This window comes from Ovis aries, chromosome X (genome assembly GCF_016772045.2).
Source record: "Ovis aries strain OAR_USU_Benz2616 breed Rambouillet chromosome X, ARS-UI_Ramb_v3.0, whole genome shotgun sequence".
In the NCBI taxonomy this organism is placed as follows: domain Eukaryota; kingdom Metazoa; phylum Chordata; class Mammalia; order Artiodactyla; family Bovidae; genus Ovis; species Ovis aries.
This window is the reverse complement of record NC_056080.1, coordinates 81,798,272-81,825,499: the sequence shown is the minus strand read 5'-3', so window position 1 is coordinate 81,825,499 and position 27,228 is coordinate 81,798,272. Positions and strand designations below refer to the sequence as shown.

Here is a 27,228-nt window from a genome sequence, read left to right as displayed (position 1 = left end):
ATTTGCAACCCAGAGGGGAAATCTGGCTGTGTCAGCAGTAGAATTGAGGTTGGAGACTTTTGATGAAGTATACTTCTTTTCAAACCAAAGGCAGTGTCATTAGATAAACATCCTTTTCAATGTTAAAACCTGAATGATTTCTGGACCTTTTCCTGGAAGAGCTTTTTGCTGCTGTCAGGTTACAGAACAGCATAAGGGGCCATTTTCTGGGCATGAAGCCCAGGATTCAAAGGGAAGCTCTAGAGAACATCTGGCCTGCTTGATATATTGAAAATGCTTGTGTATTTGTGTGTATGTGTTTCTCTATGCTGACTCATAGCATTGAAGCGTCTCTGGAAACACCCCCACCCTTCTAGCCAGCCAGTTTATACACACCCAGTTGGCTCCTCCTTGATTCAAATGTTAGGTCAAGAGGAAGAAGGAAAACAAATTCAAGAGCCGCTCTCAAGCATCTAGAATTTTCTGCACCCCTCCTCTTGAAGAGAGACTAGCCCAGTTCTGACTATTAGAAGCTGGATTTCCCTCTTAAAGCACAACCTGCATTTAAGCCTTTGGATAAAATTGGAAGAAACCAATCTGTGAGTACTGTGGACTGTGCAGAAGGCAGAGGGCTGACAACTGCCACTAAAAACAGACAGATGGCAGGCCCAAGGCCCAGCAGTGAAGCAGACCCTGAAATTGAGCTTTTTGTGAAGGTAAGTTTCTAGCTCTAATGACAGCATATAGAATGTATTTTTTCTTGACACTGGACCTCAGCTCCTTTTTAAAAAGTCAACATTTCAGCTAGAGATAGGAAATAAATTTGCAATTATGTACCTACTCTAAGTCCTTGAAGAATGCTTGGGTGTTTGGCTGCTCTTAGATAACAATAGAAAAGCATCCCATCTGAAGAAAGCAAGAAGATATGGTGAAAAGACAACTAGACTGGTTAGTAGTCAGAACAACTAAATTGTATTCTCAGCGACTTCCTTTGTAACCATGGACCTCTTTGCTTCTCTATCTATACAATGAAGGAGCCTGACAAAATGATCCTTAATTCTTTCCAGGTCTCACAGTCTATGTTTTATTGGATAGATTTTGGAAGGCCTGAATGTGAGGAGAGGGCCAAAAATGGCCCGATAGCCTCATTCCCACCCATGATCCAAATAGAGCTTTCTAAAATTCTCCTACAATGGATGAACATCACAGCAGTGTCACATGAACACCATAGGAGGGGAAAGCCAGGAGTGTTTGTGAGCCTGTTATGTGAGCAGCAGGCATTTTGCCTTGGTTTTTTTTAAACATCTTAACTTTTAAGAAAAGCCCTTTGGAAAACCCCTAAAGCAGAAGAAAGGAACATGTGTTTCTAAATTAGCTCATCAAGAAAAAGAAACAATTTGTATGGGTTATTCCAAGTAGAAACTACATAGTTTCCTAAATACTTGCCTATATTAACTATTTTCTGTATATTTTCATTTACTATTGGAAGTATTCAGGATGGTGATAATAATAATAACAAATTCATATTATGCTTGACCCTTTTCTAAACACTTTACATATATTATATCCTTTAGTTTAGAAGGATAGTTTAATAAAAGTAAAGTAGTATTATATGTAGTATTGGTAGTAATATTGATCTCATGATTTCTAGATAAGTAAGCTAAGGAAATAAAGGTTAAGTAATTTGCCTCTAAAACTACATCTCCTCTTGATGGCCTACAAAGACATAAATAAGGTGTGCTTACCAAATATTAAACACCTGTTAGCCAAAGTAATACTTTTATACCCTGGTGACTCAGACAGTAAAGAATCTGTCTGCAATGCAGGAGACATAAGAGACTCACATTAGATCCCTGGGTCAGGAAGATACCTTGGAGGAGGGAATGGCAACCCACTCCAGTCTTCTTGCCTGGAGAATTCCACGGACAGAGGAGCCTGGTGGGCTAAGGTCCATGGGGTCGCAAAGTCAGACATGACTGAGGGACTAACACATCTACTTTCACTTTTTTTTAACATATATTCACCAAGTACGTAGTTAATCTGCCTTTTCAAAATTATGGGGGAGAGAGAGACTCTTGAATTCCTACACAGAAAAAGAATCCAAGTAAGTGTTTTCTGGACTGTGGGGCATAAGAGCCACGTCTCCTACCTCTTGTTATTGTTGTTTAGTCACTCAGTTGTGTCCAACTCTTTTCAACCCCATGGAATGTAGCCCGCCAGTCTCCTCTGTCCATGGGATTTCCCAGACTAGAGGCTAGAGTACTGGAATGGATTGCCGTTTCCTTCTCCATCTCCTACCTCGAGATTCCAGCAAATCTAAGTAAGCCTTAACTTCCTAACTGGCTTTTTATACCTACCAATTTTAAACCAGAGGTAATAAGTCTCTTCATAGGGTAACTAGTTTCTTTTGTCTAAACTTGTTTATTCAATCCAACCAAATTCCTCTAACCCGTTGCTGGCAATGATCTGTGTGTTTATCTTCATAGACTTCCTATGATTTGTGTGGTTATCTAGACAGTAGAAGTTAGGAAATCACATGTTGGAGGAGCAAATGTTAAATTAAACAATAACTTTCAGGTTAAAAACTAATAATTTACTGAGTACTTACTATATGGCAGGGCCTGTGCTAAGTGGTTTATTATTAACCCTATTTTATGGGTACAGAAACTAAAGAAAAGAATAGCTAGGTGGTTTTGCCTAAGGTTACATAGCTAATAAATGGCTGGGTTAAAATTCCAGTCCTTTTAAATAGCTATTTTGTGTGTGCATATTCAGTGGCTAAGTCATGTCCAACTCTTTGCAACCCCATGGACTATAGCCTACTGGAGTGGGTTGCCATTTCCTTCTGTAGGGGATCTTCCAGACCCAGAGATCAAACACATGTCTCTTGCATCTCATGCAATTGCAGGCAGATTCTTTACCACTGCACTACCTGGGAAATTAAAATAGCTGTGCATAATCGTAATTATTTTCACTTGGGCACACTTTTTAGTAAAATTTCTCAGAATTTCATTAGATGAAATCCTCTAGATGTAAGCTTATCTAATGATGTTGACACAAGTCACAGATTTTCTGAAAGAACCTTGACTATCATCTTCTCTGGGTTTTTGTTTTGCTTTGCTTTATGAGTGGCACCAGTGGTAAAGAATCTGCCTGTAATGCAGGAGACATTAGAGAGGTGGGTTCAGTCCCTGGGTTGGGAAGATCACCTGGAGAAGGGAATGGCAACCCACTCCAGTATTCTGGCCTGGAGAATCCCGTGGACAGAGGAGCCCAGCAGGCTACAGTCCACAGGGTTGCAGAGTTGGACATGACTGAGTGACTTAGCATGCACACAGGCAAGATTGATTCCAAAGATCTCTAGAAGTTCTGCAGAAGACACTATGAGGGAGAATAGGGATTGAGAGAAGTGAAAATGTTAATGACAAAGCTTAAAAAGCAACTGTATCTCATTTATACTGTGGTGTCTTTCCAAAGATTAAATAACTCTGAAATTTTCCCAGCTACCTCTAGGGAACCTATCACAATTTCCCAATAGCACTGATGGGATCCCTAAAAGAAAGTAAGTTTTTTCCTATCACAATTAAGAATTCATATCACACGCACCCCTATGTTCCATGTAGCTAGTGAAAACATTGCCTTTCAGCTCTGAATGACTTGGGCAAGATTTATATCTGGGAACTAAGAAAAGATTTTCTAAAAGAACACATTTTATTTTCTCTAGATGCAGAGGTTGTCTTATTTGTTTGCTGTTCACTGATAAATGGAGTTTTTGTATTCTCTACTCTACTGGTCTAATGGAGAAGGAAATGGCAACCCATTACAGTATTCTTGCCTAGAGAATTCCGTGAATAGAGGAGCCTGGTGGGCTGCTGTCCATGGGGTCACAGAGTTGGACACGACTGAAGTGACTTAGTAGCAGCAGCAGCAGCATCTACCAGTCTAAAATTAAGTTTTCACAGATTTGTAGATAACATTATGTGTGCTGTGCTTAGTCATTCAGTCATTTCTGACTCTTTGCAACCACATGGACTGTAGCCCTCCAGGCTCTTCTGTTTATAGGGATTCTCCAGGCAAGAATACTGGAGTGGGTTACCATGCCCTCCTCTAGGAGATCTTTCCAAGCCAGAGATCAAACCCAGGTCTCCCGCATTACAGACAGATTCCTTACAATCTGAACTACAAGCAAAGCCCAAGACTACTGGGGTGGGTAGCCTAGCCCTTCTCCAGGGATCTTTCCAACCCAGGGACTGAACCGAGGTCTCCTGCATTGCAGGCAGATTCTTTACCATCTGAGCCACAAGGAAAGCCCATAACATTATAGACCTTAACATTTGGGCCAAAATCCTGAATAAAATATTTTTGTCTTTATTGATAAATGTGAGATTGAAAACGATACTATTCTCTAACCAGACTGTTTTCAAATTAGAACTATCATAAAAACGATCATAAAGACTTTGTTGTTGTTGTTCAGTTGCTCAGTCATGTCTGACTCTTTGCAACCCCATAGACTGCAGCACACCAAGCTTCCCTGTCCTTCACCATCTCCTGGAGTTTGCTCAAACTCATGTCCATTGAGTCGGTGATGCCATTCAACCATCTCATCCTCTGTCATCCCTTTTACCTCATGCTTCAACCTTTACCAGCACCAGAGTCTTTTCTAATGAGTCAGCTCTTGGCATCAGGTGGCCAAAGTTTTGGAGCTTCAGTTTCAGCATTAGTCCTTCCAATGAAAATTCAGGGTTGATTTCATTTAGGTTTGACTGGTTCAATCTCCTTACTATCCAAGTGACTCTCAAGAGCCTTCTCCAACACCATAGTTTGAAAGCATCAATTCTTTGGTACTCAGCCTTCTTTAGGGTCCAACTCTCACATCCATACATTACTACAGGAAAAACCACAGATTTGACTCTACAAACATTTGTCAGCAAAGTAATGTCTCTGTCTTTTAATATGTTGCCTAGGTTTGTCATAGCTTTTCTTCAAGGAGCAAGCATTTTAATTTCATGGCTTCAGTCACTATCTGCAGTGATTTTGGAGCCCAAGAAAATAAAATCTTTCACTGTTTCCATTGTTTCCCCATCTATTTGCCATGAAATGATGGGACTGTATGCCGTGATCTTAGTTTTTGGACTGCTGAGTTTTAGTTTTTTATTTTTTAAAATTTTAAAATCTTTAATTCTTACATGCATTCCCAAACATGAACCCCCCTCCCACCTCCCTCCCCATAACATCTTTCTGGGTCATCCCCATGCACCAGCCCCAAGCATGCTGCATCCTGCGTCAGACATAGACTGGCGATTCAATTCACATGATAGTATACATGTTAGAATGTCATTCTCCCAAATCATCCCACCCTCTCCCTCTCCCTCTGAGTCCAAAAGTCCGTTATACACATCTGTGTCTCTTTCCCTGTCTTGCATACAGGGTCGTCATTGCCATCTTCCTAAATTCCATATATATGTGTTAGTATACTGTATTGGTGTTTTTCTTTCTGGCTTACTTCACTCTGTATAATCGGCTCCAGTTTCATCCATCTCATCAGAACTGATTCAAATGAATTCTTTTTAACGGCCGAGTAATACTCCATTGTGTATATGTACCACAGCTTTCTTATCCATTCATCTGCTGATGGACATCTAGATTGTTTCCATGTCCTGGCTATTATAAACAGTGCTGCGATGAACATTGGGGTACATGTGTCTCTTTAAGCAAGCTTTTCCCCTCTCTTCTTTCACCTTCATCAAGATGCTCTTTGCTTCCTCTTCGCTTTCTGCCAAGAGTAGTGTCATTTCTTATCTGAGGTTATTGATAATTCTCCCAGAAACATTGATTCCAGCTTGTGATTCATCCAGCCTGGCATTTCACATGATGTATTCTGTGTAGAAAAAGTGAAAAAGTTGGCTTAAAGCTCAACATTCAGAAAATGAAGATCATGGCATCCAGTCCCATCACTTCATGGGAAATAGATGGGGAAACAGTGGAAACAGTGTCAGACTTTATTTTGGGGGGGCTCCAAAATCACTGCAGATGGTGACTGCAGCCATGAAATTAAAAGACGCTCACTCCTTGGAAGAAAAGTTATGACCAACCTAGATAGCATAATCAAAAGCAGAGATATTACTTCACCAACTAAGGTCCATCTAGTGGGCTATGGTTTTTCCTGTGGTCATGTATGGATGTGAGAATTGGACTGTGAAGAAGGCAGAGTGCCGAAGAATTGATGCTTTTGAAGTGTGGTGTTGGAGAAGACTCTTGAGAGTCCCTTGGACTGCAAGGAGATCCAACCAGTCCATTTTGAAGGAGATCAGCCTTGGGATTTCTTTGGAAGGAATGATGTTAAAACTGAAACTCCAGTACTATGGCCACCTCATGCGAAGAGTTGACTGATTGGAAAAGACTCTGATGCTGGGAGGGATTGGGGGCAGGAGGAGAAGGGGACGACAGAGGATGAGATGGCTGGATGGCATCACTGACTTGATGGATGTGAGTCTGAGTGAACTCCGGGAGTTGGTGATGGACAGGGAGGCCTGGCGTGCTGCAATTCATGGGGTCGCAAAGAGTCGGACACGACTGAGTGACTGAACTAAACTGAACTCTGTGTAGAAGTTAAATAAGCAGGGTGACAATATACAACCTTGGCATACTCCTTTCCGAATTTTGAACCAGTCTATTGTTCCATGTCCAGTTCTTCTTGACCTGCATACAGGTTTCTTAGGAGGCAGGTAAGATGGTCTGGTATTTCCATCTCTTTAAGAATTTTCCACAGTCTCTTGTCATCCACACAGTCAAAGGCTTTAGCATAGTCAATGAAGCAGAAGTAGATGTTTTTTCGGGGATTTTCTTGCTTTTTCTATGATTCAAAGGATATTGGCTGATCTCTGGTTCCTCTGCCTTTTCTGATTAACAACAAATCCAATAAAACTATTAATTAGGAGAAAGCAGGATTTAAGAAGTGTGAGTTCTGCAGTAGATAGTAATGGATTTGCTACATGAGAAGAGTATATGTGTTCAACTCTTGTCTAGGTGAGAGTACTTGAGCAAGTCAGCTTCTCTGAGCCTCTTTCCATATCTGTAAAACAAGAGTAATGATAGAAGCTCCCTCACAGAACCATCTTCACTGTAAGGATTAAATCAAATAAATTGTAAGATGCAGTAGTTTTTAACATAGTAAACACTCAATAAATGTCAGATGTTGCAGTTGTTATTTTTTACACTTAGAAACTTAGATAACAAATGCAAAGATAAAATATTCTTCTGGTGAATGACCACATCCTGTCTTTGCCAGCTGGAAGTAGGTAATTTATCAATCAGGCTTCGCAATTTGTGTGTGTATGTTCTCACTCACTTAGTTATGCCCAACTCTTTGTGACCCCATGGAATGCAGCCCACCAGGTTCCTCTGTCTATAGGATTCTCCAGGCAAGAATACTCGAGTGAGTTGCCATACCCTCCTCCAGTGAATCTTCTGGATGCAAGGATAAAACCTGGGTCTCTTGTGTCTCTTGAATTGACAAGTGGGTTCTTTACCATTAGTGCCACCTGGAAAGCCCAACATTTTGTGTAATGGCACTTTATTTTTTATTTAATTTTTATTTTATATTGGAATATAGTTGATTTAGTTTCAGGTATACAGTAAAGTGAATCAGTTATACATACACATATATTCATTTTTTCAGATTATTTTCCCATTTAGGTTGTTTATATAATTTTGACCAGAGTTTCCTGTGCTATACAGTAGGTCCTTACTGGTTATCCATTTTAATTTTTTATTATAATTGGAAGCTAATTACTTAACAATATTATGGTGGTTTTTGACATACATTGACATGAATCAGCCACAGGTGTACATGTGTCCCCCCCTCCCAAACTCCCCTCCCACCTCCCTCCCCATTGTATCCCTTAGGGTTGTCCCAGTGCATTGGTTTTGAGTGCCCTGTTTCATCGAACTTGGACTGGTCATCTATTTTACATATGGTATATACATGATTCAATGCTATTCTCTCAAATCATCCCACCCTGGCCTTCTCCTGGTGGTGATTTAGTCACTAAGTTGTGTCCAACTCTTGTGACCCCATGGACAGAGGAGCCTGGCAGGTTACAGTCCATGGGATTCTCCAGGCAGGAATACTGGAGTGGGTAGCCATTTCCTTCTCCAGGGGATCTTTCCAACCCAGGAATCAAACCTGGGTCTCCTGCATTATAGGTGGATTCTTTACCAACTGACCTATAAGGGAAGCCCTCGCCATCTCCCTCAGAGTCCAAAAGTCTGTTCTATACATCTGTGTCTCTTTTGCTGTCTAGCATATAGGGTCATCATTGCCATCTTTCTAAATTTGTGTTCTCTTTGATTTCTTTCATCAGCGTTTTATAGTGTTCTATATATGGGTCTTTTGTTTCTTTAGGTAGATTTATTCCTAAATATTTTATTCTTTTTGTCAAAATGGTAAGTGGGATTATTTCTTTAATTTCTGTTTTCTCATTGTTAGTGTATAGGAATGCAAGGGATTTCTGTGTATTAATTTTATATCCTTCAACTTTACTATATTCATTGATTAGCTCTAATAATGTTCTGGTGGTATCTTTAGGGTTTTCTTTGTTTGTTTTTATTGTTTTATTTTGGCATTGGTGGTGGGGGAAGGGGGGTAGTTTGTAAATGAATTAAATTTGGCCAGCGTGTAGATTACACTAGATTAAAATTTTTTATCCCATTTTTTATCCTTTTCCACATCCACTTTCTTGTCATGACTTAATCTGGAGCATAGTGTTCTTTCCTATGCCTTGATTTTGACCTTAGGCATATGACTTGCATTGTCCAATTGCTTGCAGAGAGTAGTGACAGTATGCCTATTCTGGACCTTGACCTGAAGTGGAATTTTTATTTATTTATTTATTTATTTATTTATTTATTTATTTATTTTTTACTTTACAATATTGTATTGGTTTTGCCATACTTTAACATGAATCTGCCACGGGTGTATACGTGTTCCCAATCCTGAACCCCCCTCCCACCTCCTTCCTCATACCATCCCTCTGGGTCATCCCAGTGCACCAGCCCCAAGCATCCTATGTAGAGGATCATGTCATTTGCAAACAGTGAGAGTTTTACTTCTTCTTTTCCAATCTGGATTCCTTTTATTTCTTTTTTCTTCTTTGATTGCTGTTGCTAAAACTTCCAAAACTATGTTGAATAGTAGTGGTGAGAGTGGTCACCATTGTCTTGTTCCTGACTTTAGGGGAAATGCTTTCAATTTTTCACCATTGAGGATAATGTTTGCTGTGGGTTTGTCATATATGGTTTTTATTATGTTGAGATATGTTCCTTCTATGCCTGTTTTCTAGGGGGTTTTATCATAAATGGGTGTTGAATCTTGTCAAAGGCTTTCTCTGCATCTATTGAGATAATCATATGGCTTTTATTTTTCAATTTGTTAATGTGGTGTATTACATTAATTGATTTGTGAATATTGAAGAATCCTTGCATCCCTGGGTTAAAGCCCACTTGGTCATGTTGTATAATCTTTTTAATATGTTGTTGGATTCTGTTTGCTAGAATTTTGTTGAGGACTTTTGCATCTATGTTCATCAGTGATATTGGCTTGTAGTTTGCTTTTTTGTGGCATCTTTGTCTGGTTTTGGTATTAGGGTGAAGGTGGCTACATAGAATGAGTCTGAAAGTTTATCTTCCTCTGGAATTTTCTGGAAGAGTTTGAGTAGGATAGGTGTTAGCTCTTCTCTAAATTTTTGGTAGAATTCACCTGTGAAGCCATCTGGTCCTGGGCTTTTGTTTGCTGGAAGATTTTTGATTACAGTTTCAGTTTCTGTGCTTATGATGGGTCTATTAAGATTTTCTATTTCTTCCTGGTTCAGTTTTGGAAGATTATACTTTTCTAAGAATTTGTCCATTTCTTCCACGTTGTCCATCTTATTGTCATATAGTTGCTGATAGTAGTCTCTTATGATCCTTTGTATTTCTGTGTTGTCTGTTGTGATTTCTGTATTTTCATTTTTAATTTTATTGATTTGATTCTCCTGCCTTTTTTTCTAGATGAGTCTGCCTAATGATTTGTCTATGTTATTTATCTTCTTGAAGAACCAGCTTTTAGTTTTGTTGATTTTTGTTATAGTCTCTTTGTTTCTTTTTTACTTATTTTTCCCCTAATTTTTATGATTTCTTTCCTTCTACTGACCTTGGGCTTCTCATATCTTCTTTTTCTAGTTGCTTTAGGTGTAAAGTTAGGTTATTTATTTGATTTTTCTCTTCTTTCTTGAGGTAAGTTTGACCATCCCCTTAGCACTCCTTTTACTGAATCCCATAGGTTTGGGGTTCTCATGTTTTCATTTTCATTTGTCTCTATGCATATTTTGATTTCCTTTTTGATTTCTTCTGTCATTTGTTGGTTATTCAGAAGTGTGTTGTTTAGCCTCCATATGTTTGTATTTTGAATAGTTTTTTCCCTGTAGTTGACATCTAATCTTACCATTGCAATCAGAAAAGATTCTTGAAATTATTTCAATTTTTTTGAATTTACCAAGGCTAGATTTATGGCCCAGGATGTGATCTATACTGGAGAATGTTCCATGTGCACTTGAGAAAAGGTGAAATTCATTGTTTGGGGTGAAATGTCCTATAGATATCAATTAGGTCTAACTGTTTGATTGTATCATTTAAAGTTTGGGTTATCCATTTGAAATATAGCAGTGTGTCAATGTCCATCCCAATTTCCCAATTTATCCCTCCTCCCACCTTCCCCCTTAGTAACCATAAGTTTATTTTCTAAGTCTGAGTCTGTTTCTGTTTGGTAAGTTCATTTCCATCATATTTAGATTCCACATATAAGTAATATCATATGATTTTTGGCTTACTTCACTCAGTATGACAATCTCTAGGTCCATACGTGTTGCTGCAAATGGCATTATTTCATTCCTTTTTATGGCTTTGTAATATTCTGTTGTGTATACATACCACATCTTCTTTATCCATTCATCTGTCAATGCACATTTATGTTGGTTCCATGTACTGGCTATTGTAAACAGTGCTGCAATGAACATTGAAGTGCATGTACCTTTTCAGGTTATAGTCTTTTCTGAATATATGCTAAGGTCTGGGATTGCTGGGTCATATGGTAGTTCTATTTTTAGTTTTTTCAGAAACTTCCATACTGTTCTCCATAGTGAATGCACCAACTTACATTCCCACCAACAATATAGGAGGGTTCCCTTTTCTTCATATCCTCTCCAGCATTTATTGTTTGTAGATTGTTTGGTGATGGCCTTTCTGGCCAGTGTGAGGTAATACCTTGTTGTAGTTTTGATTTGCATTTCTCTAATAATGAGAGATGTTGAACATCTTTTCATGTGATTATAAGCCACCTGTATGTTTTCTTTGGACAAATGTCTATTTAGATATTATGCCCACTTTTTTTTTCTTTTTTTTTTCTTTTTTAAATTTTAAAATCTTTAATTCTTACATGCATTCTCAAACATGAACCCCCCTCCCACCTCCCTCCCCATAACATCTTTCTGGGTCATCCCCATGCACCAGCCCCAAGCATGCTGCATCCTGCGTCAGACATAGACTGGCGATTCAATTCACATGATAGTATACATGTCAGAATGTCATTCTCCCAAATCATCCCACCCTCTCCCTCTCCCTCTGAGTCCAAAAGTCCGTTATACACATCTGTGTCTCTTTCCCTGTCTTGCATACAGGGTCGTCATTGCCATCTTCCTAAATTCCATATATATGTGTTAGTATACTGTATTGGTGTTTTTCTTTCTGTATGCCCACTTTTTGATTGGGCTGTTTGATTTTTTCATACTGAGCTGTTGGGGCTATTTATATATTTTAGAGATTAATCCCTTGTCAGTTGCTTCATTTGCAAGTATTTCCTCCCATTCTATGGGTTGTGTTTTTCTCTGGTTTATGGTTTCTTCTATTGTGCAAAAGTTTTTATATGTAATTATGTCCTATTTGTTTATTTTTGCTTTTATTTTCATTACTCTAGGAGGTGGATCCAAAAAGATCTTGCTCCTATTTATGTCATAAAGTGTTTTGCTTAAATTTTCCTCTGAGAGATTTATAGTATCTGGTCTTACATTTAGGTCTTTAATCCATTTTTAGTTTTTTTGTTTATGGTTTTAGAGAATATTTTAATTTCATTATTTTACACATAGCTGTCCAGTTTTCACAGCACCACTTATTGAAAACAGACTGTCTTCTTCTCTATTGTATATTCATACATTTTGTGTAATGGCACTTTAAATCAGCATTATTATAAACAACAGAAAAAGTTTCAGTTTTCCTGTAAAATCGTACTGCATTTCCCCCACACCTCAGTGTTCTGCTTTTCCTTTTACCAAAAGCAACCCGCCCTTCCTGCTGTAACTATTATCAGACTTTATTGTTCTTCCTGCCTCCCACCCATAATCAAGATTCCATTCACTAACCTCAGTTATGATTGGATCTTTAGTCTAACTTCTGTTACAAAAGAATTTCAGACTGCCAAGACTAGTTATCTCTTCCCATATCTCTTCACTCTCAGACGCCACAAAGAGCAACAATGAACACTATTTCCTCTGTTGCAGTCACTGCCAAGAAAAAGAAAACTTATCAAAATATAAGAATTATGTCCAAGATCAAGGTGGCAGAATGGTCAGTTTCTGGTGAGAATGCTTTTCCTGGTTTATGATAGATAAATGGCTTCTTTGCTTCAAACTTGTATGCATGGTTGTAGGGGAAAGTGAAGAAAGAGCAATACAGGTGAAGGAGCTCTCTGATCCCTTCTTATATGGCCATTAATCCCATCATAAGGGTTCGAATTTAATAACTTCATATAATAATAATTTGCATCTGCTAATCCCAAACTCCCACTCCATCCCTCCCTCGCCACCCCCCTTGGCAACCACAGTCTGTTCTCTACTTCTGTAAGCCTGTTTCTGTTTTACAGATAAGTTCATTTGTGTCATATTTTAGTTTCCACATATGAGTGAAATCTATATTTGTCTTTGTCTGGCTTACCTCACTTAGGATGATAATCTCTAGGTCCATTCTTTTGCTGCAAATGGTGTTGTTTTCTTCTTTTTTATGGTTGAGTAGTATTCCATTGTATATACACATCATATCTTCTTAATCCATTCATCTGTCAATGTACATTTAAGTTGACTCCATATCTTGGCAATCGTAAATAGAGCTGCAATGAACATACAGGTGCATGTATCTATTTGTAAAATAATAAAAAATAATAAAGCTGGAGTCCCAATACACTCCTTATGTGAAAATAAATTCTAAATATTAATAGATGAAACAAATGTTAAAAGGAAACCATAAAGGTACTAGAAAAAACATGAGAGGACATCTTTATAGTAAAACAAAATAAGAAAATATTTTTTCTTTGCAATTTTGATGTCTATAACAGCTGCATAAGCATATCAGAAAAAAACAGATTTTACAAAGGAAAACAGTATAAGATTTTATTTAAAATTTTAATTTTACATGAGACTTCAAAAAATTATGTGTAACGTGTATCAAAAGAGTTAGTGTCTTTAGTAGACAAATAATTTTTCCAAACTAATAAGGAAAAAGTCATAATCTTAATAAAAAATATAAAATTGTCATGAACAAACAGTTAACAGAATAAGGAAATCAAACATCCAATGAAAATATGGAACACATCTTTCAAGAAAGAAATTTGGGGATAAAAAGAAAGAAATTTGGCAGGATTATCAAAATGGAAAATGCAAATAATGTTTAGTCAGCATTCTGATTTTAAAGATGAATTCTAAATATATAATCTTAGAAATGGAACAAGTTGTATGCTTGGAGACATTTGTTACTGAAGTATTTAGAGTAACAAAATGTTGGAATATCTGAAATGGTTATATAAATTTTAGTAACATATAAAATTTATCACTATTATATACTCATCACACTTGTAATTTTTACATACAATAAAATTATTTGCTTCATTAGCACTCTCTACCCACGGATTGTAGAATCCTTGAGATTAAGAACTTCCAACTCTGTCTCTAACAACTTGCTCATTTCACAGTAAGCATTTGATAAATATTTGTTGAGCAAATGAATGAAAGAAGCCTTTCTTTATCTTAATAGGCTGGAAGTGATGGAGAGAGTATTGGAAATTGTCCCTTTAGTCAACGCCTTTTTATGATCCTCTGGCTTAAAGGAGTTAAATTCAATGTGACTACTGTTGACATGACCAGGTAAGAGAAATCAGGACATGTTTTATTCTGGGGGTTAAAATCAGTAGACACCGATACAATCTTGGTGTTTGCATAATATGTACTTTATCTAGAAGCCTAACTCTGCTTATTTTCAATAATCATAGAAAGCCCGAAGAGCTGAAGGACTTAGCCCCAGGCACCAATCCTCCCTTCCTGGTATATAACAAGGAGTTGAAAACAGACTTCATTAAAATTGAGGAGTTTCTAGAGCAGACACTGGCTCCTCCAAGGTACAGCATTTTTACAGGATATTATTGTTCTTAAGATGATCTATTTTATTGGCTTATTTATTGCAGATTGAGGATTTTTCTAGACATTTCTTTTTCAGTTTTGCTCTTTCTAGAAAAGTTTGCAAAGATTCTCCCAATCACTCCATATATGATTAGAAAACTTTTGTTTTGTTGTTGTTATTCAGTTGCTAAGTCGTGTCTGACACTTTGCAACCTGATGGACTGCAGCACACCAGGCTCCCCTGTCCTTCACTGTCTCCCAGAGTTTGCTCAGATTTATGTCCATCGAGTCAGTGATGTTATTTAACCCATCCTTTGCCACCCTTTTCTCCAATTTTGCCTTAAGTTTTTCCCAGAATCGGGGTCTTTTCCAGTGAGTTGTTTATATTTTTCCTGGCAATTTTGATTCCAGCTTATGATTCACCCAGCCCAGAATCACATGATGTATTCTGCCTATAATTTAAATAAGCAGGGTGAAAATATACAGACTTGTCAAACATTTTGCCCAGTTTTAAACCAGTCAGTTGTTCCATGTTCAGTTCTAACTGTTGCTTCTTGACTCACATACAGGTTCCTCAGGAGGCAGGTAAGGTGGTCTGGTATTCCCACCTATTGAAGAATTTTCCACAGTTTGTTGTGACTCACACAGTCAAAGGCTTTAGTGTAGTCAATGAAGCAGAAGTAGATGTTTTTCTGGAATTCTCCTGGTTTTCCAGTGCTATATGGGATGCTGGCAATTTGATCTTTGGTTCTCTGCCTTTTCTAAAACCAGCTTGAACATCTGGAAGTTCATGGTTCACGTACTGTTGAAGCCTGGCTTGGAGAATTTTGAGCTTTGCTTTGCTAGCTTGTGAGATGAGTGCAATTATGAGGTAGTTTGAGCATTCTTTGTCATTGCCCTTCTTTGGGATTGGAATGAAAACTGACCTTTACCAGTCCTGTGGCCACTGCTGAGTTTTCCAAATTTGCTGGCATATTGAGTGCAGCACTTTCACAGCATCATCTTTTATGATTTGAAATAGCTCAACTGGAATTCCACCACCCCTACTAGCTTTGTTTGTAGTAATGCTTCCTAAGGCCCACTTGACTTCACATTCCAAGATGTCTGGCTCTAGATGAGTGACCACACCATCGTGGTTATCTGGGTCATTAAGACCTTTTTTGTATAGTTACTCTGTGTATTATTCCCACCTTTTCTTAATCTCTTCTGCTTCTGTTAGATCCATACAGTTTCTGTCCTTTATCATGCCCATCTTTGCATGAAATGTTCCCTTGGTATCTCTAACTTTCTTGAAGAGATCTCTAGTCTTTCCCTTTCTGTTGTTTTCCTCTATTTGCAGTGTTCATTTAACAAGGCCTTGTTATCTCTCCTTGCCATTGTCTGGAACTCTGCATTCAGTTGGGTATATGTTTCCCTTTCTCCCTTACTTTTTGCCTCTCTTCTTTTCGCAGCTATTTGTAAGTGTTCCTCACCCAACCACTTTACCTTCTTGCATTTCTTTTTCTTTGCAGTGGTTTTGGTCACCACCTCCTGTACAAAGTTATGAACTTCCATCCATAGTTCTATAGGCACTCTATCAGATCTAATTCCTTGAATCTATTCATAACCTCCACTGTATAATCATAAGGGATTTGACTTAGGTCATACCTGAATGGCCTATTTCAGACCTCTATTTTGTTCTTTCTAGAAAAGTTTGCAAAGATTCACCCTGATCACTCCATATATGATTATAAAACTTTTACATATATTAAAACCTTATGAGATGCAAGTAGAGTGTTAGAAATTAAATTTAATTTTAGCCACATTGTCTTATCCATAATGAGGTTTGGGGACACTTATACTGGTAGAAATCAGACTTATTTTATTGTATAGCCCTCAGAAGATCTACAATTTTGAAATAGCCTTTAATTCAGTCTGATCTCTTAGTTCTGCAGGGGAGAAATGGCACCCCACCCCAGTACTCCTGCCTGGAAAATCCCATGGACGGAGGGGCCTGGTGGGCTGCAGTCCATGGGGTCGCTAAGAGTTGGACACAACTGAGTGATTTCACTTTCACATTTCACTTTCATGCATTGGAGAAGGCAATGGCAACCCACTCCAGTGTTCTTGCCTGGAGAATCCCAGGGACGGTGGAGCCTGGTGGGCTGCCATCTATGGGGTCACACAGAGTCAGATACAACTGAAGTGATTTAGCAGCAGCATGCATAAACTTCCCCTTCTGACTTCAAAGACACAAAGACCGTCAATATAATATTTCAAATTATTTTTAAAATGTATAACTTACTTAAATTAAAAAAGTAAATTCTCTGTAGTCTAGAAATAGAGAAGAAACCATTGGAGGGTTGGGAGTGAGGGTATGGGATAATAACACTGTAAAGTCCATGAGGACTGATGAAGACTAGCTCATTATATCACTGATGGCATGAAGGGAGAGCATATCTAACACAAGAAAACCAGGAAACAGGTATCTCTCAATTAGCCAGAGGCCATAACTGCACTGTCTACACTTGAATGACAGCTCTACATCTCTGCCCACCCAGGATAGTGTCTGTATAGTGTCTGTAATAAGACTGCTGTATTCATTTTTTATTGTTGTTCAACAAACTCAGTGTCTTAAAATATCACTCATTTATTATCTCATAGTTTTCATCAGTCAAAAGTCTGGCTGTAAGCTTAAAACTGCTCTAAAAAATAAAGTCTCAATGTTTATGTATACATTATAAATAAAAGGGTCTATCAGTACAAAATTCTTCATACCTAAGAAACTAGGGATACTATTTCAGATTCTTTTCTGTGTTCCTATACTATGTCTCTTTCATCCCTTAGTGATGGCTTCCTGTATTTTAGCACTTGTTCCAAGTTTGTCCTATAAGTATTGAGTCTTATTTTGTTATTTTCTCCTCATCCATCTTCCTCTACTACTGAATCCCCTCAAACCACCTGCTCCCCAACCTTTTCTTTACCCCAAAGGTAACTAATGAAAAATAATCTATGATGTATGTTTCTATACCCTTCTTATGCTCATATAAACACAATAATAGTAAGCATAATTTATGCATCTTGCTTATCTGACTTCAGAAAACATTTTTAATATACATCAACTCCACTAGTGTAGATTTATGCTTACTATAATTGTGCTGCAAGTTGCCAAACGATTCCTCTACAGATGGACTTTCCCTTTCCTTCCAGTTTTTTTTATCACTACAAACTGCTATAAATAACATCCTTGCTCATGTGTCCTTACGTACTTGTGTTTTTATTCCTGTGGAATAGATTCACAGGAACAAAATTCAAATGGTATGTATCTTTTAAAAATTTTTACTGCTTTATCCATAAGGATACACTTTTTCTACATATCTTTAATACTATGCATTATCATTCTTTTAACATCTGTGGCACCCAGATGGGTTTAGTGATAGCTCACTGATACTTCAGTTTGCATTTCCGCTAACTTGTGATCTCGAGTAAACTTCTGGTTCCCAATGTATAATAGCTTGGGTCCCCACTGATGTCTTTCCAGAAGATCTAAGCTCTCTCTGAGAGATCCTTCAGGAGCCACTGCCCACATGCCCAGTGGAAGGCTCCTCCAAGTCTTTTTTAAAGGCAAAATGTTGGCTTTTAGTGAATATGGATGGTGGGTACATGGGCATTTCTTTTTTGTATGCTATTCTCTGTATCTTTTGTTAAACTTCAAAACTTCAGAATTAGCAATGAATTTTCATGCCTCCATACAATAGAATACCATGCAGTCATTGAAAAATGTGTCTGAAAAATATTGAAGTATAGTTGTCATATAACATTGTGTAAGTTTAAGGTACACAACATGTTGATTTGATACATTTACATATTACAGTATGTTTACCCACCTAGTATTAGCTAATACCTCTACTCCATCACATAATTATCATTTATTTTTAGTGGTAATAATGGTTAAGATCTACTGTATTAGCAACTTTGAAGCTTATAATACAGTATTATTGACTATAATCAGTAGGCGGTGGATTCGATTTCCTGAACTTATTTATATACTACTTGCAAGTTTTTACTTTTAAATAACATCTTCCCGATTTTTCCATTCCCCATCCTCTCTCTTGTGACCACCATTCTACTCTCTATTTTTATGAGTTTGGCTTTTTAAGGTTCCATATGTAAGTGATATCATATAGTATTTGTCTTTCTCTGTCCGACTTACCATAATGTTCACAAGATCCATTCATGTGGGCACAAATGGCAGGATTTCCTCCTTTTTCATGGCTAATATTCATTGTGTGTGTGTGTGTGTGTGTGTGTGTGTGTGTGTGTGTGTGTGTGTATGTGAATAGAACCACATTTCTTCATTCATCCACTGATGGATACTCAGGTTATCTTAAGTGTCTTGTGTTATTTGATGAAATTTTGTAGAGTTCTGTTTTTATTTTGGTTCTATACCTTCCATATTAAATTATTTCTAAATATTTTATATATTTGTCACTTTTGTAAGTGGAATATGTTACTAATATCCATTTTGTTATGGCTATTTCTTTAATGTTGGATTTGTATTTAGCCACCTTATCAAAATATCTCATTAATTCTAGCAATTATTTTGGCTGGAAAAGGCAATCTTGTCTTGCCTTTTATAGGTATATAGTTATATTGTTACTTCTCTTCCAATAATTATACTGATTGCTTTATGTTGTTATTTTTCTCCACTTGCTAAAACCTCAGAAAATGTCAACTATAATAGCAATCATAGGCATTTCTGTCCTGTTGCCTAAACTTTATGTACAAAATGTAGTCACCCTCAGAATGGTGTTTTTCCTTGTCTCACAGGTTAGTACATTCAGCACAATATTGAAGAACCATAGTTATCATGATTAACTTCATCCTTTACTGATTTTAAAGGGAATAGTTGTAACATTTCACCATTTAAAATGATACTTGCTGAAAGTTGTTGATGGATACATTTGACCAAGTTAAAGAAATTAATTGATTCATGTAATCATTTAACAAATATTTACTGAATACTTATTATGTATCAGGTACTATTCTAGGCACTTGGGACACATCAGTGAGTAAAATGGGCAAAATCTCTCTGCCCTAGTAAAACTTACATTTTAGTTAAGGAAGACAGCAAATAAGCAAGAGAAAAAGCAAACTATAAACTATTTTAGATGATGATAAATATGAAGAAAAAATAAAGCAAGGGAAGGAAGTAGTGGGTATTTGAGAAAAGGAAGAGGTTGTAACATCAGATAAGGTGGCCAGTGAAAGGCCTCACTTAGGAGGAGATATCAGATTAAAAGACCTGAAAGAAAAGGGAAGCAGGCCATGTGCATATACGAGGGAAAACTCTTTATGTAAAAGGAGATCAAGTGAACATGACCTGCAGTGGGACCTTGTCAGGCCTAATTGAAGAAAAGCAAGGCGGTCAATGGGAATAAGGCAGAGAGTGGGAAGAGACGAGAGCAGAGAGGTAAGGTGGGATTAGATCACACCACTGTGAAGACTTGGGCTCTAGTAGCAGGTGCAGAATATTCTGAGAGTGTGAGGGACAAGCATGGGACAGGGAGGATACAGGAAGTTCCCTACATACAAATGAGTTCTGTTCTGAGAGCATGTTCATAAGTCCAATTTGTTTGTAAGTCCAGTGAAGTTTTCCTGGTGGTGGTGATTTAGTCATTAAGTCGTGTCCAACTCTTGCGATCCCATGGACTGTAGCCTACCAGGCTCCTCTGTCTATGGGATTCTCCAGGTGAGAATACTGCAGTGGGTTGCCATTTCCTTCTCCAGAGGATCTTCCCCACCCAGGAATCCAACCCAGGGCTCCTGCATTGCAGGCAGATTCTTTACCAACTGAGCTATGTACCCAATAACCTAGAAAACCCCATGGTCAGAGGAGCCTGGCGGGCTACAGTCCACAGGTCACAAAGTCGGACACCACTGAGCACGCACCACCCCCACAATGACACAATCAGCTACATAGTACTGTATTGTAATAGGTTTTTAATACTTATCACATAAATAATATATAAAACATAAACAAGCACACAAAAAAACAACAAAGGAAACATTTTTAATCTACAGCACAGCACCTTGAAAAGTGCTGTAGTGCATTACAACAGCTGGCATCCAGGAGCTGGCATCCAGTGAACAGGCAAGAAGGGTTACTGACTAGAGGAGGGAGACAAGGTGGGAGATAGTAGAGCTGAAAAGTCTCAAGAGCAATAAGAGACAGAGGGCGTGCTGCAATGTCACTCATGCCTGCATTGATGGCAGTGTCTGGCTCCTTGCTGGACTCAATTCCATCCACCCTCTTGAAGAAACAGTCCAGTGATGTCAGGGTAGTTACTCTATTTCTCACCATAGATGACACAGTAGCAGTGGATTGCATTCTGAACACCTGCTGAAACATTCATTTACCATTCTAGGTTCAGGTCCTGGGTTTCAAAAGCTAACAGTTGCTCCTCAAATTAAGAAAATCCCCTTGCCATTTGCTGTGTTGTAAACCTCACCCATTCTTCACTTACTTATTCCTCTGGCCTCTCTGTCCTTTCTCTGGCCCTCCAATTCCATCAGGTCTTCATTAGTGAGCTTGTGTTGCACAGCAAGGGGTTCAACGAAGTCATCCTCCTGCAGATCTAGCTCATATCTTTGAAAGTTTGGAAACTTGAAGGTTCGTATGTTGGGGAATTACTGTAATCAAAAATGGTTGCAGTAATATAGGCTTGGGACCAGGCAAGAAGCAGTGGATGTGGCAAGTTGTGGACAGATTATAGATACGTTTTGAAAGGTAGGCTGGCTGGACTTGCTAATGGATAAAATGCAGGGATGGAGAGAAAGAGGAATCAAGGAAGATGGTTAAACGTTAGACCCAACCATTTCTAGTCGCTAGTGCAGGGTTTTCTGAATAGGAATTGATTTATTGATTGGACACTTTCCAGGCATCTGTTAATGATCATACAGCTTTTGTTCATTTGTTAATGTGGTGAATTACATTATTTTATTGTATTATGCTAAGTTAACTTTGTATTACTAAGAGGAAGACATCTTCGCTTCTTTTCCCCACCCTCTCCTCTACACTTTTATGTGTTTTGTTACTTGAAGCCATGTTTTTTTGTACTACTTATCTTCTGCCAAACAGGTTTTTAGGATCAAGTATGAGGGGTTTGGCTTTATTAACTATGCCAAAGCCTTTGACTGTGTGGATCACAATAAACTGTGGAAAATTCTGAAAGAGATGGGAATACCAGACCGCCTGACCTGCCTCTTGAGAAATCTGTATGCAGGTCGGGAAGCAACAGTTAGAACTGGACATGGAACAACAGACTGGTTCCAAATAGGAAAAGGAATACGTCAAGGCTGTATATTGTCACCCTGCTTGTTTAACTTATATGCAGAGTACATCATGAAAAACGCTGGACTGGAAGAAGCACAAGCTGGAATCAAGATTGCTGGGAGAAATATCAGTAACCTCAGATATGCAGATGACACCACCCTTATGGCAGAAAGGGAAGAGGAACTCAAAAGCCTCTTGATGAAAGTGAAAGAGGAGAGTGAAAAAGTTGGCTTAAAGCTCAACATTCAGAAAAGGAAGATCATGGCATCCAGTCCCATCACTTCATGGGAAATAGATGGGGAAACAGTGGAAACAGTGTCTCAGACTTTAATTTTTGGGGCTCCAAAATCACTGCAGATGATGACTGCAGCCATGAAATTAAAAGACGCTTACTCCTTGGAAGGAAAGTTATGACCAACCTAGATAGCATATTCAAAAGCAGAGACATTACTTTGCCGACTAAGGTCCATCTAGTCAAGGCTATGGTTTTTCCTGTGGTCGTGTATGGATGTGAGAGTTGGACTGTGAAGAAGGCAGAGTGCCGAAGAATTGATGCTTTTGAAGTGTGGCGTTGGAGAAGACTCTTGAGAGTCCTTTGGACTGCAAGGAGATGCAACCACTCCGTTCCAAAGGAGATCAGCCCTGGGATTTCTTTGGAAGGAATGATGCTAAAGCTGAAACTCCAGTACTTTGGCCACCTCATGCGAAGAGTTGACTCATTGGAAAAGAGTCTGATGCTGTGAGGGATTGGGGGCAGGAGGAGAAGGGGACAACAGAGGATGAGATGGCTGGATGGCATCACTGACTCGATGGACGTGAGTCTGAGTGATGGACAGGGAGGCCTGGAGTGCTGCGATTCATGGGGTCGCAAAGAGTTGGACCACAACTGAGCGACTGAACTGAACTGAACTGAACTGAACTGATGGGAGGTTTCCCTCATAGCTCAGGTGATAAAGAATTTCCCTGAAATGCAGGAGACCTGGGTTCAATTCCTGGGTCAGGAAGATCCCTTGGAGAAGGAAATGGAAATCCACTCCAGTATTCCTGCCTGGAAAAAATCCCATGGACAGAGGAGCCTGGTGGGCTACAGTCCATGGGGTCACAAGAGTTGGACATGACTTAGTGACTAAACCACCACCATGGGGACCCAACAGTCATTTGAACCATTGTTTTCACAGATACAGGAAATTTAAATTCCGATCGCTGGTTTCCCAGTGAAGTTTAACCACTAAAGTATTCTTAGACTGGGAAAAAGACACATTTTCAATGAAAGGTTTCTCAGGACCTTCAGTTTCCAGCACAATTTTCCAAAACTTCTATTCTCAGTAGAGTGCAAGCTAGGAGACCTGGTGTATGCCTTGTTATATGTGAATGTTATGTGTAGTGATATTTCTTTTTAAGGTATCCTCACTTGAGTCCCAGGAACAAGGAGTCCTTTGATGTGGGCTGCAATCTCTTTGCCAAGTTTTCTGCATACATTAAGAATACACAAAAGGAGGCAAATAAGAGTAAGACACCTTTATTTAAATCTTTTTGTTTTTCTCACATGCTCACAATCACATTCTGACTCAACTAAAATAGGATTTTCCTGAATATATAATATATATTGGGAAATACCCTTCATCTCATTCTCTTTTCTCTCTTCTGAAATTCCCTTGAATGAAGTTTTATTGGATTTAGAACATAATATTCAATATAGTAATCACCAACTTAGCTCAACCAGAACATTGGCATGCCAGATGTGAACTAACTGCAGGATTGTATTTCTTAACCCTCCAACTCTCCCAGTTGTGTGTACCTTTAAGGTTTCTTAAACCATAGCAGCTACCATTTCCCACAAACACTCTAGAACAGATTTACCATTCTCTGAATCAGGAGAGCTATGAGTCTCTTTTCCCACTTTCTGACTCTCCTTTAGTGATAATATGCATCACCTTTCTTTCTTTGACTCTCCTCCCAATGTACTTCCTCAAGAAAAGTCCAAAAATATTTCCATTTGCCATTTGATTAAACATCTGCCTCTGTCTTATCAGTGTGTAGTTGAGCACTTTGGTTAAATATATAGATTTTGAAGAGTCAGTGTAAGCAATATGAAAAGACAGAGATATCTAAATGTGTGAAAAGCATATTGAGAATGTAGTCAGTCATGAAGACAACAAATGTATACGTAACCCTATGATTTCATTGCCTCAGCCTTTGAAAAATCTCTGCTTAAAGAATTTAAGCGTCTGGATGACTACTTGAACACTCCACTTCTGGATGAAATTGATCCAGACAGTGCTGAGGAACGCACAGTCTCCAGAAGATTGTTCTTGGATGGCGATCAACTGACCCTGGCTGACTGTAGTTTGTTACCCAAACTGCACATTATTAAAGTAAGTCTTTACAGGGTGGGCTGAATGATTGAGAAGGGTCTGGGGAGTCACCAGCAGGAAGTACAGTGACCATTCAGTGTGAGGTTTTTATATTATTGATTTGTCATCATTGTTATGCATAGTGTATGTCTCCTTTTCTCCTCAGAGGAAAAGTCCATAATGATCTCCACTGGGAAGCATAAACACTTCTTGCTTCTTTCTTCCTAAATCAGGTGTTTTCTACTGTCTTGTCTATAATATCAAGGGTACCCATTGCACAGAATTGTTGAGAAGTAAGACACTGTTGAAACCCTAAACAAACTCTTAGTCCAGTGAAGAGATACAAGCTCTTTATCTGTGCTTCCTTCTTCTAAATATATTTATAATTAAATATAGCATAAATATAAAAATAATTACAAGCATGAAGTTTTGTTTACATACATAGAAAAAAACATTAAAATAGTAAATCCAAGATTCTTTAAGTTTATTTTGTACTTTTTGTGTAGAAAACATGTCCACAATGATCTGGACCTTTGAGATATATTTTTACACAGTCGGCATGTTATTGATGCCCCTCACTACCAACTGCTTTTCCTCTTTTTTTTTTTTTTCCAAAACCCTAGGTTGCTGCAAAGAAATACCGTGACTTTGACATTCCAGTAGAATTCTCAGGAGTCTGGCGCTATCTCCACAATGCCTATGCCCGTGAAGAATTTACCCACACATGTCCAGAAGACAAAGAAATTGAAAATACCTATGCAAGTGTGGCTAAACAGAAGAGTTAGGACAGCCCTTTCAGTAGAAAAATCTCTCTTTTCACTTGCTATCATATTAGAAAGTCTTTTAGAAATAAGAATATGGAAAATGCTGTTTCCTCCATTCAACTTTCTTATGAAGAAGAATACTGTATTTTCTGTACCTAGTTAATCCAAACTATCTGCTTACTGTGTATTTTACAGGTCTTCATATTTCATTTTTTAATTGCCATGGCACGACCACTGCAATTTTAAATTATATGAAAAGTGTCAATATCTTTTACCATTTGATTGAAATTCTAGAAGGTATCATGTGTGCAAGCTCAACCGATGGCTAAAGTTACAAATGACATATAGTCATGGTTTCAAACTGTCCCTTAGAGACATTTCCACCTAAATCATTAAAACAATTTTACTAAGACATCTGACTGACCAAAAGGTCTTCTTGCTATTTGTTAAAGGGTAAAGTAGACCATTCTTAGAGAATAATCATATATCTTTCTACAGAATTTTAAACTGTTCCATTATTAAATGTACTCAGATGTCCACCTTAAAATGCAATCAAATTACTCAAATCTGAAAACAAAAACTGAACTTTACTCATGGTCCTTCAGAGAAGAAACAAAGTTCAGCCTCAAAAAGGAATACAGGTGCTATTATACGTCTTGGTGGGAGTTGAATAAAATTTATTTATTTTTGGCCAACCCCAGGGCATGTGGGATCTCAGTTCAGTTCCCCGACCAGGGATGGAAACCATGCCCCTTGCAGTGGAAGCGCTAGAAAAAATCTCAATGAAGCAGTGTTATAATAGGTTTAAAAAAAGTAAGGCAATGAGTAAAGAGTTAACAGGTGCATGAAATAGGCACATGAAAAGATGCTATCGCCAATTATTAGAGAAATACAAATCAAAACTGCAATGAGGTACCAGCCCACACTGTTCAGAATGACCATCATTAAAAAGTCTACAAATAACAAATGCTGGATAAAGTGTGGAGAAAAGGGAACCCTCCTACACTGCTGGTGGGAATACAAACTTGTGTAGCCACTACAGAGAACAGTATGGAGGTTCCTCAAAAAACTAAAAATGGAGCTGCCATATGACCCTGCAATCCAATTCCTGGGCATATATATAGAACTATAATTTGAAAAGATACATGCACCCATATGTTCATAGCAGCATTATTTACAATAGCCAAGACACTGAAACAACCTAAATGTCCATCAACAGATGAATGGATAAAGAAGATATGATGTGTGTATGTGTGTGTGTGTGTGTGTGTGTGCGCACGCGCGCGTGCGCACATGGTATGCTAAGTTGCTATAGTCATGTCTGACCCTTTGAGACCCTATGGACTGTAGCCTACCAGGCTTCTCTCTCCATGGGATTCTCCAGGCAAGAATACTGGAGTGGGTTGTCATGCCCTCCTCCAGGGGGTCTTCCCAACCCAGGAATCGAACATGACTCTTTTATGTTTCTTGCATTGGCAGGTGGGTTCTTTACCAGTAGTGCCACATGGGATGGCATTGACACATGCACACTACTATATATAAAATAACTATAAGGGCCTACTGTAAAAGAAACTCAACTTAATACTCAGTAAAGACCTATATGGAGAAAGAATGCAAAAAAAGAGTGAATATATGTATAACTGATTCACTTTGCTGTACACCTGAAACTAACAAATCATTGTATATTAAAAATACTCCAATACAAATTAATTATTAAAAAACAGACTACTTTGAAGACCTCATGCAAATAAATTTCAAAACCTAGATGATAAGGATAATTTCCTAGGAAAGCAAAGATTACCAAAAATAACTCCATTTGAGATTTAAAAAATTTAAAGACCATCTCACAGAAGAAATAGAGACCAATATTACCTTTGAGTGTTGATATAAAAGTACTAAATAAAATATTATCAGCATCCAATCACAAGTAGAATTTATTCCAAGAATAAAAGGTTGTTTTAATATTAGTGATAGCAATATATAACAGATAATAATAGTAATAGTAATAATAGTAAACATATGCATATATTACTTATTAATATGGTGTATAATATTAACACATATATGATTATCATCACAAATCCTGAAAAAGCCTTAGACACATACAATACCTGATACAAACAGTTAAGGAAGAAGAACTCAATGGTTATATTTTTAACATAATAAATTATATATCAGTTCAGTTGCTGAATCGTGCCCGACTCTTTGCTGCCCCATGGACTGCAGCATGCCAAGCTTCCCTGTCCAACACCAACTCCTGGAGTTTATCCAAACTCATATCCATTGAGTCAGTGATGCCATCCAACCATCTCATCCTCTGTCATCCCCTTCTCCTCCTGCCT

At 38.1% G+C, this 27,228-nt stretch overlaps 1 protein-coding gene across 2 annotated transcripts; it reads left to right on the top strand.

The window, feature by feature from the left end:
- Positions 1–416: 416 nt before the first annotated feature.
- CLIC2 (chloride intracellular channel 2) lies at positions 417–25,298 on the top strand. Of its 2 annotated transcripts, XM_004022247.5 has the most exons (6): positions 417–695; positions 14,092–14,201; positions 14,327–14,452; positions 23,170–23,276; positions 23,962–24,143; positions 24,746–25,298. In XM_004022247.5, exons 1-6 carry the CDS (start codon positions 639–641, stop codon positions 24,905–24,907), a joined length of 744 nt encoding a protein of 247 aa, XP_004022296.1. In that variant the 5' UTR covers positions 417–638; the 3' UTR covers positions 24,908–25,298. The 2 variants fall into 2 exon arrangements, with proteins under 2 accessions (XP_004022296.1, XP_011962436.1); XM_012107046.4 differs by lacking the exon at positions 14,327–14,452.
- Positions 25,299–27,228: the final 1,930 nt, after the last annotated feature.

Bases quoted from the DNA above. Each gene is read 5' to 3' on its own strand.
- CLIC2 (XM_004022247.5), top strand. From the start codon at position 639: ATGGCAGGCCCAAGGCCCAGCAGTGAAGCAGACCCTGAAATTGAGCTT. The intron at 14,202-14,326 runs GTAAGAGAAATC...CAATAATCATAG, and splicing joins ACTACTGTTGACATGACCAG to AAAGCCCGAAGAGCTGAAGG. The intron at 23,277-23,961 runs GTAAGACACCTT...TCATTGCCTCAG, and splicing joins ACAAAAGGAGGCAAATAAGA to CCTTTGAAAAATCTCTGCTT.